The sequence below is a fragment of the Staurois parvus genome, unplaced genomic scaffold, assembly GCF_062004578.1.
Source record: "Staurois parvus isolate SC_StPar_1 unplaced genomic scaffold, SC_StPar_1.0 ptg000097l, whole genome shotgun sequence".
Lineage (NCBI taxonomy): Eukaryota > Metazoa > Chordata > Amphibia > Anura > Ranidae > Staurois > Staurois parvus.
Window position 1 is genome coordinate 4,156,399 of NW_028317893.1, and position 18,826 is coordinate 4,175,224.

At 39.1% G+C, this 18,826-nt stretch overlaps 1 protein-coding gene across 4 annotated transcripts in view; it reads right to left on the reverse strand.

Moving 5' to 3' along the window:
• Positions 1-1,036: 1,036 nt before the first annotated feature.
• Positions 1,037-18,826, reverse strand: part of PIEZO2 (piezo type mechanosensitive ion channel component 2) — a 439,610-nt gene continuing 421,820 nt past the window's right edge. For all 4 annotated transcript variants that reach the window (XM_089671018.1, XM_089671019.1, XM_089671017.1 and 1 more), the window contains 7 exons: positions 17,284-17,472; positions 15,002-15,088; positions 12,656-12,828; positions 11,895-12,011; positions 9,568-9,647; positions 9,296-9,473; positions 1,037-4,210 (listed from right to left, as the gene is read on the reverse strand). In XM_089671018.1, coding sequence (XP_089527144.1) covers positions 3,958-4,210; positions 9,296-9,473; positions 9,568-9,647; positions 11,895-12,011; positions 12,656-12,828; positions 15,002-15,088; positions 17,284-17,472 — 1,077 coding nt within the window. In that variant the 3' untranslated portion in view covers positions 1,037-3,957. The remainder of the gene's footprint in view (positions 4,211-9,295; positions 9,474-9,567; positions 9,648-11,894; positions 12,012-12,655; positions 12,829-15,001; positions 15,089-17,283; positions 17,473-18,826) is intronic.

The window sequence follows — 18,826 nt, forward strand, 5'->3', positions numbered from 1 at the left end:
TTTGGGCCATAGGCAGCATTCCTCCTTCTCCTCCAAACACAGCGAGTTGAGTTGATGCCAAAGAGCTCAATTTTGGTCTCATCTTACTACAACACTTTCAACCAGTCCTCCACTGCATCATTCAGATGTTCAGTGGCAAACTTCAGATGGGCCTGGACATGTGCTTTCTTGAGCAGAGGGACCTTGCGGGCACTGCAGGATTTCAATCCTTGTCGGCGTAGTGTGTTACCAATTGTTTTCTTGGTGACTGTGGTCCCAGCTGCCTGGAGATCATTGACAAGATCCTCACGTGTAGTTCTGGGATGATTCCTCACTGTTCTCATGATCACTTACACTCCACGAGGTGAGATCTTGCATGGTGCCCCAGACCTAGGGAGACTGACAGTTGTTTTGTGTTTCTTCCATTTGCAAATGATTGCACCAATTGTCACCTTCTCACCAAGCTACTTGGCGATAGTTTTGTAGCCCAGTCCAGCCTTGTGTAGGTCTACAGTCTTGTCCCTGACATCCTTGGACAGCTCTTTGCCGTTGTGGAGAGTTTGGAATCTGATTGTTTGATTGCTCTTGTGGACAGGTGTCTTTTATACTGGTAACAAAATTAGATTAGCAGAACTCCCTTTAAGAGACTGCTTCTAATCTCAGTTTGTTACCTGTATGGTAGCCAGAAATCCTGCTGAATGATATGGGATCAAATACTTATTTCCCTCATGAACATGCAAATCAGTGCATAATTTGTTAGACATGCATTTCTTTTGAATTTTTTGTTGCTATCCTGTCTCTCAGTGTTACAATGCACATACCATTCCATTTTTAGACAGATAATTTCTTTGTGAGTGGGCAAACATTCAAAATCAGCAGGGGATCAAATACTTATTTCCTTCACTGTATACCTAAACAAACCAACTTTGCATGTTAAACATTTCTATTTATTCATTCCACTGTTCAGAACACACACAACGCTTTTTATAAAAATTATATTATATGGAAATAATAACCTGTAGCTGAACATGTTGTAAATATTTACGACAAAAACACATTGTGAAAAAAAATTTATTTGAAAATGTTTTCTTTGTAAGAAAAAAGCAGCCATTGGAAAAGACCCATGTCATGTAATGAGTATTCTACAAACTTCATCCATTATCAGTAAAATGTCACAGCAGTTATATGACCATAGCACCTGCTGTTAAATCATGCAATTGTAGGATTCCAGGAAGTAAAACAGTTTAATTTAATCAAATCAATCAAGTAGAGAAATAAATATTTGTAAAAATGTTCTAACTTTCAGGGAAGCAGCCCATCATTATTTTCATTATTCTTTAAGTTACGTGGCGACGACTGCCATGGCTAGAATTTAGTGGTTAACGCATCCTCTATAAATGTGTTATGTAATAACATATAGGGCAAATCCACTTATAGCAGCAAGCTACAGAAATATTGTTGTTAAAGTGTCCTTTGCTTTCAGTGATGGAAAGAGGAGTAAAATATATAACTAGACAACAGGCTAATTATTAAATTGTATGTGTTATGTTAGTTACGGCTAGGCCACTGATCCTGGTCTACAGATAAACTGCTTTACCACACCCATGTTTATAGATCCTACAGAGATCTGAAGCAGCCACTTTGCTAGCTGTTGCAACATAGTTGAAATGAAGGAGTAATATCAAGATAAAGTACAAGCCTTTTATATCCTTTACTGGACACAGATAAGCAAGTTCTCTTGAAAGTTCAATGTGACCTGTTTATCTATCTTTTCTTTTTTTCTATACCTCACATACCCTACTTAGAGTACTGTAATCCTACAGATTTTCAGATTGGCTAACGTTCATCCATTACTTGCTGGTTAAGTGCACCTCAAGAAAAATGGTGCTTCTCAAATGTTTCCCATCCATTGAACTAGTTTTCAGAAAGATCTTGGCTATACTGGGATAGTTTTGAGAGACTGTTCTGCTATTTCTATTATCACCCTCCCTGTGATTCTTTAGAACTATTGGTGTACAAAAAACATACTTGTATTAGTCAAGTTACATGTTTATGAACTGTGCAGGCATATCTGAATTTTACCTTCAACTCAGGAAGACAACAGTGACTGACCTTTGAACAAATATTTTTCTTTTACCAGCCACAAACTATTGATTGATGGAAACCTTGTGACTACTATTAATCATTCTAAATTCCTTGACCTCTGTAGAGTATTGGCCTGTCTAACAAAATGGCTGCTTCAATATATGGATCTATGGTGGTACATCACTGCAGGAAAATTTCCTTTGCATTCACACCCTGTGTGTTTTGGAAACCATTCCTTATTTAGAAGTAGCCCTTAATTAAAACATGTTAAAGAAATGTTAAAGTTACAAAGATAAAATCTTAATTTGGCTTTTTATACATTTTTCAAGGTGTAATGATCTAATTAAGGAGATGATGGCTGCATATTTGTTTTCTCATAAATCTACATTACATGGCCAATGTTTGTGGACACCAGACCACCACACCCATGTAAACTTGTTGGACATCCAGGACAAACATTAATATGCAAAGGCATTTTAGACGATTCTGATCCTCCAACGGTTTGGGGAAGACTCTTTTCTGTTGCATCACAACTGTACCCCTGTGCAAAAAAGCCAGGACCATATAGACATGATTTGACACATTTGGTGTTGAAGAACTTGACTGGCATGCACATAGACCTGATCTAAAATATACTGAACAATTTTGAGATAAGTTTCATTGCCAATTGAAAACCGGATCTTCTTGTCCAAAATTAGTACCTGACCTCACAGATCTTGCATTGTCTGCATGGGCCCACACAATCTCTTAAATCTTGTAGAAAGCTCTGTGGAGTGGAGGCTATTATAGCCTAGGGGAAGGGGGCAGCTCAGTAATAATGCCTGTGGTTCTGGAATGGGATAGCCATTATTACGTGTCCAAAAACCTTTGGCCATATATATATACTGATGAAATATGTGTATCATATATAAAGAGCTTGTTGTTTCCGATTGCTAATTGTTAATATTCCATTTTCGGCAAATATTTCCTGCTGCATTGAAATTTGAATTTTTCATGCTACAACATTTATGATAAAAAATGGAAGATGTATCACAGATAAATTAGGAAAGGCCATTTTCAAAGAAGGATGATGGCATAGAATAGATTACCATGAACATAAAACCTAACCTGCATATGTCATCATTTTATGTCAATTATGTAAACCATAAGTAACAGTGGGGATATGCTCTCCATTTCACTCAAACACATTCAATAATTAAGATAGCTCAAATTAAATCAGTTGGAAATGGCCTTAAATACTTCAAACCTATACTGTCGTTATAAATTTTTGATGATCATTTTGTTAATGTGCAATTTTCCTGAGAAAAGTCAATAACGATTAATTTAAAATATTCTGTCAGGTTGTAAAAATAAAAATAAGGCAGTTAACAAGATTGTCATTCGGTGTATTTTCTGTAACGTTTTCTATGTCCATCAAGGCTTTAAAGCATAAATAATCTGTTTCCGTATCACAGGCAAATGCACAGTCACTGCACGACCTTCTGCTGCATTGAGTCTTGACAGAATGAAAAGAATCGACATATTGCAATGTCAAGGGTTTAGGACACTGTAAAGCAGCATATTGCACATTCTAAAAGTTATCAATTCTGAAGAAAAGCTTGTACAGCCCAATTGTCACTGTATTCCTACCATCATTTTGTAGGTGTCACATCTTCAGGAAATGCAACTTCTGTAGCTCTTCTAACAAAAATGTAACTGTGATAAAGTTGTTTTTTTAGACCAAATAAAATAATAGATCTCCTGTACTGTCCCTGTTGGTGTGCTGCTACTGAGTACTGTAAGATGAAAAACAGTTTCTTCATTACAGGAGCCTATGCTCTTATGAGAGCAATGACAACATTGTGCTTTTCAATAATCCAGGGAGAGTCAACTGAATTACTGATTTCAGGAAAGTCATTTATTTTTTTCTCTTGTCCATTTGATCATAGTTTCTGGTGAGCGGTATAAGAATATTAGTTTGGCATATAAATCTTCTTCCAGTTCCAGTTCTCCAGTCTCTCGGACTAGGAAAATGTCCGTGCACAGTTTCAATATACGGTCCACATTTGGTAGCTCTTCAAACATGATTGAATGAGATATTCCACTAAAGAACTCACGAACAAATTTTCCAATTACAAGTACCACAGAGGCATACAGTCCCATTATTCTGTGAAAAGAAAATACATGTTACTCTAAGAATCATGTTTGTATTATTCCTTGGTAATGGACCACCTTCTGCTTTCACTGAGAAAAATGCTGGGCATTCAGTGAATTATGCCTATGCCGAGCAAGAGACCCCTGTGTTGCAGCATAGCAGCTCGGCATGGGACCTGGCAGAAAGTGGTAATCACTGTAGTAGCTGTGACTACTATCTTTACAGAGGATAAAAAAAGTCTACACATCCCCGTTAAAATGTCAGGTTTCTGTGATGTAAAAAATGAGACAAAGATAAATTATTTCAGAACTTTTTCCACCCTTAATGTGACCTATAAACTGTATAATTCAATTGTAAAACAAACTGAAATCTTTTAGGGGGGTAAGTAAACATAAAAAAACTAAAATAATGTGGTTGCATAAGTGTGCACACTCTCTTATAACTGGGGATGTAGCAATCACATTCAAAATCATGTTAAATAGGAGTCAGTACACACCTGCCATCATTTAAAGAACCTCTGATTAACCCCAAATAAAGTTCAGCTGTTCTAGTAGGTCTTTCCTGACATTTTCTTAGTCGCATCCTACAGCAAAAGCCATGATCCGCAGAGAGCTTCCAAAGCATCAGAGAGATCTCATTGTTAAAAGATATCAGTCAGGGGAAGGGTACAAAAGAATGTCTAAGGCATTAGATATACCATAGAACACGGTGAAGACAGTCATCATCAAGTGGAAAAAATATGGTGCAACAGTGACATTACAAAGAACTGGACGTCCCTCCAAAATTGATAAAAAGACAAGAAGAAAACTGGTCTGGGAGGCTGCCAAGAGGCCTACAGCAACATTAAAGGAATTTCAGGAATATTCTTCATATGTCTGGACTATGGAGTAGAGTGGCAAGATGGAAGCCTTTTCTTACGAAGAAAAACATCCATGCCCAGGTATATTTTTTCAAAAACACACCTGAAGTCTCCCAAAAGCATGTGGGAAAATGTGTTATGGTCTGATGAAACCAAGGTTGAACTTTTTGGCCATAATTCCAAAAGATATGTTTGGCGCACAAAAAACACTGCACATCACCAAAATAACACCATACTCATAGTGAAGCATGGTGGTGGCAGCATCATGCTTTGGGGCTGTTTTTCTTCAGCTGGAAATGGTGCCTTGGTCAAGGTAGAGGGAATTATGAACAGTTCCAAATACTAGTCAATATTGGCACAAAACCTTCAGGCTTCTGCTAGAAAACAGAACATGAAGATGAACTTCATCTTTCAGCATGACAACGACCCAAAGCATACATCCAAATCAACAAAGGAATGGCTTCACCAGAAGAAGATAAACATTTGGGAATGGCCCAGCCAGAGCCCAGACCTTAATCCGATTATTATTATCCGAACCATATTATTTTAGTTTTTTATTTTTACTTCCCTCCACCTAAAAGATTTCAGTTTGTTGTTCAACTGAGTTGTACAGTTTATAGGTTACATTAAAGGTGGAAAAAGTTCTTAAATTATTTATCTTTGTCTAATTTTTTTTACATCACAGAAACCTGACAACAGGGATGTGTAGACTTTTTATATCCACTGTATACTCTGAATCCACAATCCAACAATAATGGCATATGAATGCTTACTTTGGTTCAAGCTAGACCAATATAACAACATTCAGCTTTGAAAACCCATGTACATTTACACTTAAAAAATCTGCACCCTCTGTAATTCTCTTAATCCTGTGAAGCACCATAGCTAAAATATATTACGCTATATTATAAAAAGCCAATTAATGCGGTTATAACCACTATGGTCAATAAATGGGGCTCCTTAGAATTAGTGGAAAGACATTTGTTGATCTTATTTGCATTCCGGTCAATATGTCTGTTCACTATCTATGTGGAATACTTTGTTCTCTAAGCAGTAAAAATATAAACCAAATAGTCAATGTCCGTATAATACTGTATATAAAGCGAGACAACCAATAAAAACTTTATAATAAAGTAAGGTATGGCGCTATACATGCATACTAGGTAAACAATATTCCAACTGTGATAAGAACATATAAGACCTGAATGTGATATAAATCAATGAGCCACATCCGGGTCCAGTGACGTCACATCCGCTTCCAGTACATGGAACGCACGCAGACTTCCCTGTCGAGTGGTGCTACCATCCTGAGCTGAGTGTATTAGTGCCGAGGATTGGGCACCAACTAATGTGAGCTATCATCCACACTCATTGATCACTGGGATTCCAGTTGGACAGTTTCTAAGATGTCGAAGAAACTGTTCCAATTTTGATGATTTTAGACTAGAGGCTCAGGACTTCTATAAAAGATTTAGGGAACAAGGATATTCCCACTCCCAGATCAGAAGGGCTAGAAAATGGGCATATCAAACTGATCGAGAAATGTTATTATCTTCAAAAAAGGAAGAGAACTTAGGGAAACAAGCTGCACAACCGGTCAGGATGATAACCTAATTTGGAGCACAGTGGGGGGAAGTAAAACATATTTTGGAAAAACATTGGAAGATTCTTACACAGTGCCCTAATTTAGGTAAAATTGTAGGTGAACATTCATTAATGGTGGCAAGGAGAGCACGAAACCTTGGTGACTTACTTATTCACTCTGATTACCAACCATTAAAACAACCTACATGGCTCAAGTCACATACTAAAGGGATGTATAGTTGTGAAAAATGTCAAATTTATGTTTGTAGATCGTACAGATACGTTCTCTGATTCAAGCTATAAAGCTCATTTTAAAATTCAAAGCCTTATAAACTGTTCCACAGCTAGGGTACTTTATATGTTGACTTGCCCATGTAAAAAGATGTATATCGGTAAAACCAAGAGGCAGCTCAAAGTGCAAATAGAAGAACATTTCAGAGATATTAAATCTGATGAACCTGAGAGTAATGTAGCTTTACACTATGACAAGTATCATGGGGGTAGATTAGAGGGCACTAAAGGTAAAGGAATTTATGCACTTAATTTCCCGCAGAGGAGAGGTGACTTTGATAGAGAACTTTTAAAACGTGAAAAACACTGGATATATAAACTTGATACTCTTTTTCCAAAAGGGTTAAATATTGAGTGTGATCTCCAAGTGTTTTTGGAAAAATAAATAGATATATAGTACAATAAGTCGGTGCGCCACTTTGTGGCAGTTAAGAAGGCTTTGATTAAATTTCTCTGGCTGATGGTTATTTAAAAGAAAGAGTAATCCTTCCCACTGTGTACCCGGGTATCTGTTCTTTTAATTGCATTATATGACCAGCTTCCTGCTAAGTAATTAGCTTTTTTCTCCCAATGAGTATTATTGCCACTAATTGATTTACATATATGGGCGGTTACAAGCCCATTATAAATAGTGTGTGAAAGGCAGGCATCTGATTGGTCCTGACGAAGCCGAGTGAGATACGCCCATCGGCGAAACATGTTGACGTCATACGTCAGATACGTCACTTCCGGCCGTACGCATTGGCGCCATAAACGCTGACCATCAGGGAAGCAGCCATACACGCCGGCTACGAGCGGTGCAAGGCTGCACTAGCACCAGGGCGGGAGCGGAGCCCACTGGATAACAGTCTCGATGGTGGCGCCTGATCTTGCAGACGAAGGAAACTTCTAAGAGTACCACCTATGGCATGGGTGGTGAGTGGATTGCTGTAAAGATAAGCGATATAAGACGCATACTCGCTATTACATATATACCACAAGGAACTCATTTATTGACTGTCCATATGTCACCTATTTTTTACAGGATGGGGACAGCATGTTTCACCAACTAAAGGTGCATGGCACCCTACACTTATTACCCGGCACAGATGACCCAGCACAATGCATTACCACATCAATATTAAGGTGGTGAATAGCCCGCACGTAGCGGTGAAGAAACAGGTGTGTGTTTTTAAGGGCAGGACAGCTGTTAGCAACACATCCAATATCATCACACTGATTGGAGTCAAGGTTGGCTCACTCCTGGCTCCAATTAGCTCTGGGAGAAGTCATTAAGCTAGGGCCTCACATACTTTTTCCTCCCTGCACTGTGAATGTTTACATGTTATGTGCAATTAAACCATGGCAGCATCTAATGTTTGTGTAGTATTATGTTCAGCAGACTGTGTTCTTCTATTGTTGTGACTTAGATGACGTTCAGAGCACATTTTATGCCCAATTCATGCAAAACCCCACGTAATCCCAAAGGGTTCACATACTTTTTCTTGCAACTGTATGTGATTTTAGGTCTGTTTTTGTATTATCTCATACTGAGGTGATGGTGAACCAAGTCATTTACCTTAATTGTCCATATGTGTATTGTGTAATAAAATATAATTTTTGGAATTACTTCTAGTATCGCCTTCTGTCCATAATGTAACCGCTTTCTGTGAATCTCTTTTCACGTTCTCCCCTTTTTTGACATAATGTGAGTGCATATTTGGTTGGGTTTATCCATTTTTTTAATAAATATACTATACTATGAGACATTTCCCCTTCTGATTCTTGCTAATCTTGACTATGGAGTAAATTGGGAGACCATTGAGAAGATTTACACTGATGTTCTAAACTCTTGGGTACACAAAGCATTAGACCTTCTTTTAATTAAGAGGTCATGGATGGTTGGTGAGTGCAATATATTGTCTTATGGTGGTGGAGCACAAAGAATCTGTATGGAGCAATTTATTTGGCACCAGAAGATTATGCACCATTGTTTTTGATCCACAACCTGGTGTGGAATTACTGTTCGTGTTTTTGTTTTTGACTTTGGACTCATTGAATTATATCACATTCAGGTCTTATATGTTCTTATCACAGTTGGAATATTGTTTACATAGTATACATGTATAGTGCCATGCCGTACTTTATTATATGGTCACAAGTGATTTTTCACTTTAAGGGGCAGCTAACATCTTTTGCATTATATTTTTATTAATTTTTTTTCTTTGTTGGCACACTAAATGGTTGAGTACTAATTTATATTTTATTACACAGGGGATACGCTCTTTTGTAAGACAGTATATTTAAATGTTTTTGCATGCAAAGAGAAGGCGCTTAGTCTTCTCACCAAACCAATAATAACTGTATGAGGAAAATGTACTTACCCATAACCTGCTAAGAATCCTAAACTAGGAGGACTGACTTTATCACTGAAAACAATCAATTCCAAGCCAGTTTTGTTTGTGAAGTGCTTATGGGTTTGATTGAGGACCCACCATTCTTGAATACTACCTCCAGTAACATTTCTGTTTAGAGAAACGTTAATATTTACAAACTCTTGACCTGTCAATAAAGCACAGGATTTAAAACATTAGTGTTTTATTCACCTATATACAGAACTATGTGTTTATGCCCTGCCCTTATTTAAAAAGCTTACCTTTAAGGAGTTGCAGGATCGGTTTAGCAATAGAATCTTTTGGTGCTTTGATGTACCATGGATAAATTTTTTCAAGTGTTCTGAAGAATAAAATATTACAATATTATTGTGATGTATCTATCTGATGTACTTATACATTTGCATGCTGTATTTCACAATAGTTTTATTCTAAAACTACTACAAAAATTAGAAAAAAGTGGAAAAATGACTCAACAGCGCAGTGCCAGTAGTGAAAAAATTAATTTGCGTCAACTGGGCAAACTGTAGAACAAGAATATGCATAAGAGATGAATGCAGTTTTACTCTTTCTTCAGACTCATACTATTAGTTATTCCCCCATTGCTTACATTCCTGATTGGCTTGATCCTCCCCTCTAAAGCATGCACACATCACTCCCATACTTAAAAAGCCCTCCCTGGACCCCACCAACCTGAACAATTTAAGACCCATCTCCCTGCTCCCGTTTACCTCTAAACTCTTAGAACGCTTAGTCTACAATTGCCTGAGCTCCTACCACACTGACAACAGCCTTCTTGATCCTTTACAGTCTAGCTTTCGCTCACTCCACTCCACTGAAACTGCCCTATTAAAACTCACTAATGATCTACTAACTGCTAAAACCAATGGCCACTACTCCATACTCTTACTACTCAACCTCTCTGTGGCTTTTGATACGGTTGACCATCCCCTCCTCCTCAAAAAACTCCCCTCTCTTGGTCTCAGAGACTCTGCTCTCTCCTGGTTCTCCTCCTACCTATCGCAGCGCTCCTTCAGCGTTACATTTAACTCTGGCTGCTCCTCTTCACTCCCTCTTTCTATAGGGGTCCCTCAAGGTTCCGTCCTTGGGCCTATACTCTTCTCCATCTACACCTCCTCCCTTGGTCACTTGATAAACTCCCATGGCTTTAAGTACCATCTCTATGCTGATGACACACAAATCTATCTTTCTACCCCTCACCTCACCCCTTCAGTCTCCTCTCGCATTACTAACCTACTAAGCGACATATCGGCATGGATGTCACTACACTTACTCAAACTCAATCTTTTCAAAACTGAGCTCTTAGTATTCCTTCCAGCCTGTGCCCCCTCCCCCAACTCTCCATCAAAATCAATAACACAATCATCAGTCCCTCCCCTCATGCCAGGGTACTAGGTGTAATCCTAGACTCCCATCTGTCCTTTTAGCCCCAAATCCAAACGCTGTCCAAATCTTGTAGACTTCACCTCCGCAACATCTCCAAGATACGGCCGTTCTTAACCTCGGAATCCACTAAGCAACTTATTCACTCCCTTGTTATATCTCGCCTTGACTATTATAACTCCCTCCTCATTGGCCTACCTCATCGCAGGCTATCCCCTCTTCAGTCTATCATGAACGCTGCTGCCAGACTTATCCACCTTACTAACCATTCTGTATAAGCCACCCCTCTCTGCCAATCCCTCCACTGGCTTCCCATTGCCCAACGGATAAAATTCAAAACATTAACAATAACATATAAAGCCATTTATAACTCTGCCCCAAATTACATCAGCAATCTTGTCTCCAAATATCACCCAAACCGTACTCTCCACTCCTCATAAGACCTCCTGCTCTCTAGCTCCCTTGTCTCCTCCTCCCATGCTTGTCTCCAGGACTTCTCCAGAGCTTCTCCCATCCTCTGGAACTCTCTACCCCAATTTATCAGACTATCGCCTACTATGCTCACTTTTAGGCGATCTCTGAAAACCTATCTCTTCAGGGAAGCCTATCCTGCCCTCAGCTAATAATGGAATCTTCTACTCTTCCTACCAGTCCATCCCCCACAGTTACTACCTCTTGTACCACTAACCCCTCCCTCCTAGATTGTAAGCTCCAAGGAGCAGGGTCCTCCTATCCCTCTTGTATTGAACTGTATTGTTGCTGTATTGTCTCCCTTTATATTGTAAAGCGCTGAGCAAAATCCTGTATGATAATAATCCTCTACAGATCAGGCAAAACTGTGTACAGATATCTAGGCATATCAAAAATGAGCAAGGAAGATTATGTTCCAGAAATCTATTTGATCTATGTCAACTTATAAATTAAGAAAAAAATCAATGGGTTAGTCCATACCAAGGCCGCACATAGCTATGGGTTAAATGGCAGGCTTTTTCACCAATATTCTTCTTTTGCAGACAGCTGCACAGGAGCTGTGAAACTTTATTATGGACAGAGAAGATCTGGAGAGCTCATTGTGGGAGATTTTACAACTGAGATCTCAAAGTGGTTGGAATAGTATTTCAGGCCCATTTGTATGGCTGCCTGTAAACTTATCATGTTTCTTGAATGATAGTATACTCATACTCACACTGGAGTTGAAGCGTTTGATTTCATCATTTTGGCCAGGGATAATCGTGTTTCATTCGTAAGTGAAACTGTATGTTTATCACCTGTGACTTCTGCATTGGCTCCAAGACTCAAGTTCCTATGTGGGTGTACAGAAAATAAATAAGCCAACTATAAACAATGCACAGTATGCACATAAAAGTGCGCAATACCTTGAAACAACTTAAAATAATATACATTCATGACAGTTCAAAGCATAGCTGTTGCAATGATCATCATTGTAACAGCAAAGTGTAAAAGAAAAAATCCCTGGTCAACTCCTAGAGTAGTACAGGGTTACTATGGTGACACCGAACTACTCTGATAAAAGTATATAAAAATATAGTAAAAAATTAAAAAAGTTTTAAGAAGTTTAAATAAACTTGAAAAATATATGTAATAAAAAAACCTAGTGGTGATAAAATACCACAAACTGAATGCTGTATTTGTGTGATATAAATTTAATTTGCTTACAGTGTCGTATGACTGCACAATTGCCATATAAAGTAGTGCAGTGCTGAATAGCTAAAAAAATGGTCTGTTATGAAGGAAGCAAAACCTTCCAGAGGTCAAGTGGTTAAATAAAATAATTTAAGCAACACTTCTTGTAGATAAGTTTATGCTGTTAACAAAATTGATTTCTGACACCTATATTATTCCAGATTTATCAGTACTGCAAAAAAATGTTGAGTTTGAATTTGATGTTGCCAAAAGTTACAGAATAATTGTGATACGTATCCATACCTGTGAATAGTCCAAGAAATAACCAATGTGAATTCATGAGATAAATCTGCAATGCTTTCTATCATCATTGTTCTGCTTGGAGGGCTAATGGTCCATAGAGAATTTGAATTTCCTTCTAGTTCTGCAGTAGTGATGTCTTCTGATCCATATCCTTCCATGAACTGAAGAGCAGACTGAAAGAATAAACAACTCTGTGTTACAATAGGCAGATACATCTTTAAATATGCACTAATTTAAGCCTCACCATAAACAAAACTCAGAACAAACAAATGAGAATTGTTTAGGGGCATCAAAGTGGTAGTAAAGTTGCTTTTTATATATTTTACCTACAGGTAAGCTTATAATAAAGCTTTCGTGTAGGTAAATTAAATATCTCTTAAACATTCACCGCTTAGGAGATATTCTACGGAGCAGCAGCTGGTGACAATACCACTGCATGTGCTCTGAAGGAACGGAATACCCATGTCGTTCCTTCAGAGGTGTGTGCCATGGCCGAACATCATTGGCGGCCCAGCCATTCAAGCAGCTGCAGCCCGCGAACCCGGTAAGGATGGAAGCCTTCTGCAGTGATGACAGCGCGCCGCTGGAGAGCTTCGTTCTAAGGTAGGTCTTTCATAATGTGCTAGTATACAATGCATACTAGCACATTATGGTATTACCTTGCAGCAGGGAACTTTTTTTCTATTAACAAGTTTACTATCACTTTAAGGAAAGCTAGACATTGTCACAATTTTCACTGTGCTGCCTGTAAATTTAGAGCTCTGTTCCTCCATACAATATAAGTTATAATAAATTATACAGAAGGAGGCACAGTGCCCCTTTAACCATTTACACCATATCATTGTTGCTACTATGGAGTAGAGCACAATACACTAACATTAACCTTATGCAGTCATAAAGTGTATTCTTTACCTTAACTGGGATGCTACATGACATTCAGCCTCATAAATAACAAGTTTATAGTCTTCTAATTCTAAAGCTGGCCATAAATGGTTAGTTGTTTTTTGTTCAGTCCTCTGCCTCCATCCACACAAATGGGGTGGATTGAGGAATCCCCCACCAGGACATTGTATTCTGACAGCAACTGAATGAAAAAAAAAAAAACTGAATCATCCATCCACAGGACCCTAATGCTGACTGCTGTCAGACTACACTGATCAGTGGCTGCAACTGATTGGCTGTAGCTGCTGATTGGTGAAAAAATGTCCAACATGTCCCTTTGATGGAAGGCAATTATTATTATTATACAGGATTTATATAGCGCCAGCAGTTTGCTCAGCGCTTTACAATATAACGGGGGACAATACAGCAACAATACAGTTCAATACAAGAGGGTTAGGAGGGCCCAGCTTCTTGAAGCTTACAATCTAGGAGGCAATTAAATAATACTACTCGACTACTACAACTCCCTCCTCATTGGCTTACCTTTACATAGGCTATCCCCCCTCCAGTCCATCATGAATACTGCTGCCAGGCTCATCCACTTTACCAACCGTTCAGTGTCTGCTACCCCTCTCTGCCAATCCCTCCACTGGCTTCCACTCGCTCAATGAATAAAATTCAAAATACTAACAACTTACAAAGCCATCCACAACTCTGCCCCAGCTACATCACCAACCTGGTCTCAAAATATAAACCAAACTGCTCTCTTAGATCCTCCCAAGACTTTCTGCTCTCTAGTTCCTGTGTCACCTTCTCCCATGCTCGCCTCCAGGACTTCTCCCGAGCTTCTCCCATCCTATGGAATTCTCTAACCCAATCTGTCCAGCTGTCTCCTAATCTATCCACCTGTAGACGATCCCTGAAAACCTCTCTCTTTAAAGAAGTCTATCCTACTTCTACCTAGTAAACCAACATTTATTTCCTCCATCAGCTCATCCCCCCACAGCTAATACCTTTTGTATCACTCAACCCTTCCTCCTAGATTGTAAGCTCTAACGAGCAGGGCCCTCTCTTTCCTCTTGTACCAAATTGCATTGTAACTGTAATGTCTGCCTTCATTTTGTAAAGCGCTGCGCAAACTGCTGGCGCTATATAAATCCTGTATTATAATAATAATAATAATATCAACGTCTATCAAGAACAGAGCCCACACACTGCTGGAACGACTACATTTTGATTAGTGTGTGGCCAACTTAATTCTTAATGCCAGTTCAATAGCGCAGTAAGCCATTGTAACCAATCAGAAGCCTTGCTGCCTTGTTTGGTGGCAATGGATCAATGTCAGTGTTCTTATTACATAAGATCATAAATTAATTATAAGTTAATTCAAGAAAAAATGGCCATGTGTAAAGTAAGCAGCTTATGGTAAGACTTCAAACATCAGCTCCAAGATTCTATACTTACAGTTTCCTTGTTTCTTTTAAAGGATGTGTACGCTCCCTCTGTCATAAATTTTAGCTGGTTTTGTTGAGCACTCATGGTAAAAATAGGCTGAAGGGAAAATACAGTCCATGAATATGTGATACTTTTTACTTACAATGTGAAAGAAAGAAATAATAAAGAAAAAAAAATTCTTATCACATCTACAACGTGATCTGATACATGCCCTGTTTAGGAGCAGTAACTACTTTAATATGTAAAATTATCTTTAGTATCATCCATTTATTCATTTTCCATCAGTTCAATTCTGAATGGGAGGAAGCAGGCTGGACAAGCCCGGCCAGAGTTCTCTTTGCCAGACCAGCTTTTTCTGGGTACCTTTCCCTGTAGCCTCTTACCAGTTGGACATGCTTATTACAGCTCTGAGGTGGTGTATGTGGGCAAAAGGGATAAGCAAATCTGCCTGAGTTTGACTCACAGGATATTCATTGAAAATGTGAATATTTGCTATATCATGGAGCATATCTAAAAGCATTAATTGTGCCTAACCAGTACCTTAAAGTCTCCCTTTGGTGTTGAATTACTCCTAAAAAGTGCATTTCCTGGTACGTGAGGGTGTCTAGGTATTCCGGTGTCTACAGTCTCATAGCTGCCTCTGACCGAAAGTCTCTGGAGATTTGGAGTGAGATTTGGTGAAGTCCCTACTGTGCTGCTCACGGTTCTCCTTGCTGATGGCTCTGACATGAGAAAATGGAGTTCTACCAAAACTCTAACAAGATGACTACTTCCATATAGAGACACAGAGCAAAACGAGACATGACATGGAGAAAGATCAGCTGCAAGGGGCCCACTGGCAACACTACAACAATATGCTATAATTTTTCTTTAACTGCTTCCCAACCGCCCTATAGCAGAAGTACTGCTACAGGGTGGCAATGATGCGCAAATCACATAAATATATATATATATACATGATTTTGTATTTCTGGGTAGGGGGCACACACGCGCCCTCCCTACCCATGCCACTATTGGCTCCTCGGCATGTCAATCATTGATTCTTGGCCAGGACTTGGTGAACGTCAGCGGAGCCGACGGGAGAGGTCTGTATGAAAACAACACAAATCTCTTCCCTGTCAGCACGAACAGGCTGCTTTGTATTGCTCTGCACAGCAGAGCAACACAAAGCAGCTTGTCTACATAGTAAAACACACATATGTAAAACACAACACAGCACACTGTTAACCCTCTGATAGCCCCAGATGTTAACCCCTACCTGCCCAGTGTAATTAGTACAGTGTCAGTGCCTGTTGTTAGCAGTGATCACTGTATTAATGTCACTGGGATGTCATTGGCAGTTTGTCTGTCCCCCCCCCCCCCCAGTGTTAGAATGCCTGCCGCAGTCTCGCAGTCCCACAGTAAGTCACTGATCGCTGCCATTACTAGTGAAAAAAAAAATTCCAGTATATATACCACCATTTGTAGGCGCTATAACTTTCATGTAAACCAATTAATTTACACATATTGGGATTTTTTTTAGCAAAGATGTAGCAAAATACATATTGGCCTAAATTTGTGACTAAATTTTATTTTTACATTTTTTTTACTGGATTTGTTTTATAGCCAAAAGTAAAAAATATAGTTTTTTTTTTCAAAATTGTCTGTCTTTTTTTGTTTATAGCGCAAAAAATAAAAACCGCACAGGTGATCAAATACCACTGAAAGAAAGCTCTATTTGTGGAAAAAAAAAATTATTTGGGTGCAGCATTGCATTACCAAGCAATTGTCACAACACAGAGCCGTATCCCAAAAAATGGCCTGGTCAGGAAGGGGGGTAAATCCCTCCACAAGTGGTTAAAGTGGAACTTCACTCTCTCAATCACCATTGACTATTTTAATCCTTATACTTCCTGTTTCTTACATGAATCATTTGCGCTTACTCAAAATGACCAAGGCCAGAAATGCTAGGTGGTGTTTTTCAAAGTTATTTCTCAGCAAAATAAAGAATGGAGACACAGTTGGATGGGGGAGTTTGCTTTGGATATTAAAAATGAATTAAATAACATTTTTACTTTGCGTTGGTCAGATGCAGTGTAGTTCCACTTTAAGATTGGGTAACTTGGCTTAAATTTAGGTTCAGAAGGAATATGGTGACATCTAGCAGATCGACAAGCCAGCACCCAAGCTGAAATTGCATATCGCACATCACCTGGTGAGGGTGTCTTTTTATTTTATTTTTTTGGTTGAAAAAAACATATAATACAATAGCTGTACGGGTCATTTTAAAACAACATCACTGATGAGCTTACTTGATATCCTCCCAGGGTGATTTTGATAGAGACATCCAAGGGCTTGTTTGTGACTCCAGCAACTGACTTTATTAAAGACATGAACAATAGCGGGAACCAGACAATACAAATCAGAAGAACCACAATCATGCCGCCCATTCCATACTTCACAACTTTTTTCTTTTTCTGACCACGTGGCTGAGGATATCTCTATAGAAGCACAATTTCAAATGTTAAAATACAAGTATAATGCCATACCATCAATATCAAAATATTTCTTATCGGTTTTAGAATATGGTGAGAAAGGTGTTTTTAGCTCTCTGAACTACTATTATACACATGCAATAAATACAAATGTTGGACTATTTTGTGGCTGTTACGCATTTACACTGTTGTATTGCGATAATGTGTGCGTTACTGTGCACATTACTGCAATACAAGAAAGTACTATTCATTTTTAACCCTTTCTCACCTGCGTCCTTTATTAAAGTTTTGAATGCTGAGATGGGGAAGGGGCAGGAAACATTGGGTTATCACATGACTAGTGTGATTGGCTGTCACAGTGTATTGTCAATATTTCCATTGAACATGTTCCTGAACATAGGCTCATCGGTAGCAGGTGCTGTAGCAACTATCAGCTGGAGACTGGGCTTGTCATGAAACGCACATATTTGCCAGCACACCATGGATCATCAGTTCAAAACTTTTATTGCAGAAAGATCACATCACAAAAGACCAAGTGCAACATTTCAAAAATGTGCAGGATCACTCCGTATGCATGTGATAAGATCACATTATCACATGCCTGGCGAAGGGGTTCTGCTTGGCACCAAAACGTTACACTTGGTCCTTTGTGATGTGATCTTTCTGCAATAAATGTTTGGTACATTATCTGATGATCGATGGTGTGCTGTTGAATATGTGCGTTGTTTCATGGCTGTCATAGTGGTCACATGATCGGGAGTCAGTCCTGCTAACTACTGATCACAAGCTGGGACCAAGAGTTGGTTTTCACAGCTTGGTCTCTGTGCTAGGTAGGAGTGCGCACTGAGCGTGCTCTCAGCACAGAAACATTAACTACCCAGCAATGCATATGTGCGGCATGTGAGTGTTAAAGCCCACTCTATTGCTGCTGCTTGTCTTTGGGATTAATGGCACCCCAACTTACCTTGCCAATGCAGTGCACCACAACACACAGTAACGCAGTACTGTACATATGCTGTGTTGCACAAATGTAGGCATGTCCCTTTTTTAGTGCATCCTGTTGTGTTGCCAGCCCATTTAAATGACTTGGCTATCTTAGCTTGCCATGTTACAATAAGTGAGCATTATTGCAATTCACCAGGCCGCAATACTGTGTGAATGGACCTGCCAACATCAGTGTGTTGTGCACTGTGCTAAAATCAATGGAACACGGTGTGGTGTGTTGTGATGCTGTATATTTTGAATGGCACTCCAACATCACACCTGCATTGCAGTGCATTAAACACTTGTGCGTTACTGTACCGCAGAGATGTGACTCTCCTCCTAGGGGACACATACTACTAGTCTGTTGGTCACCTTT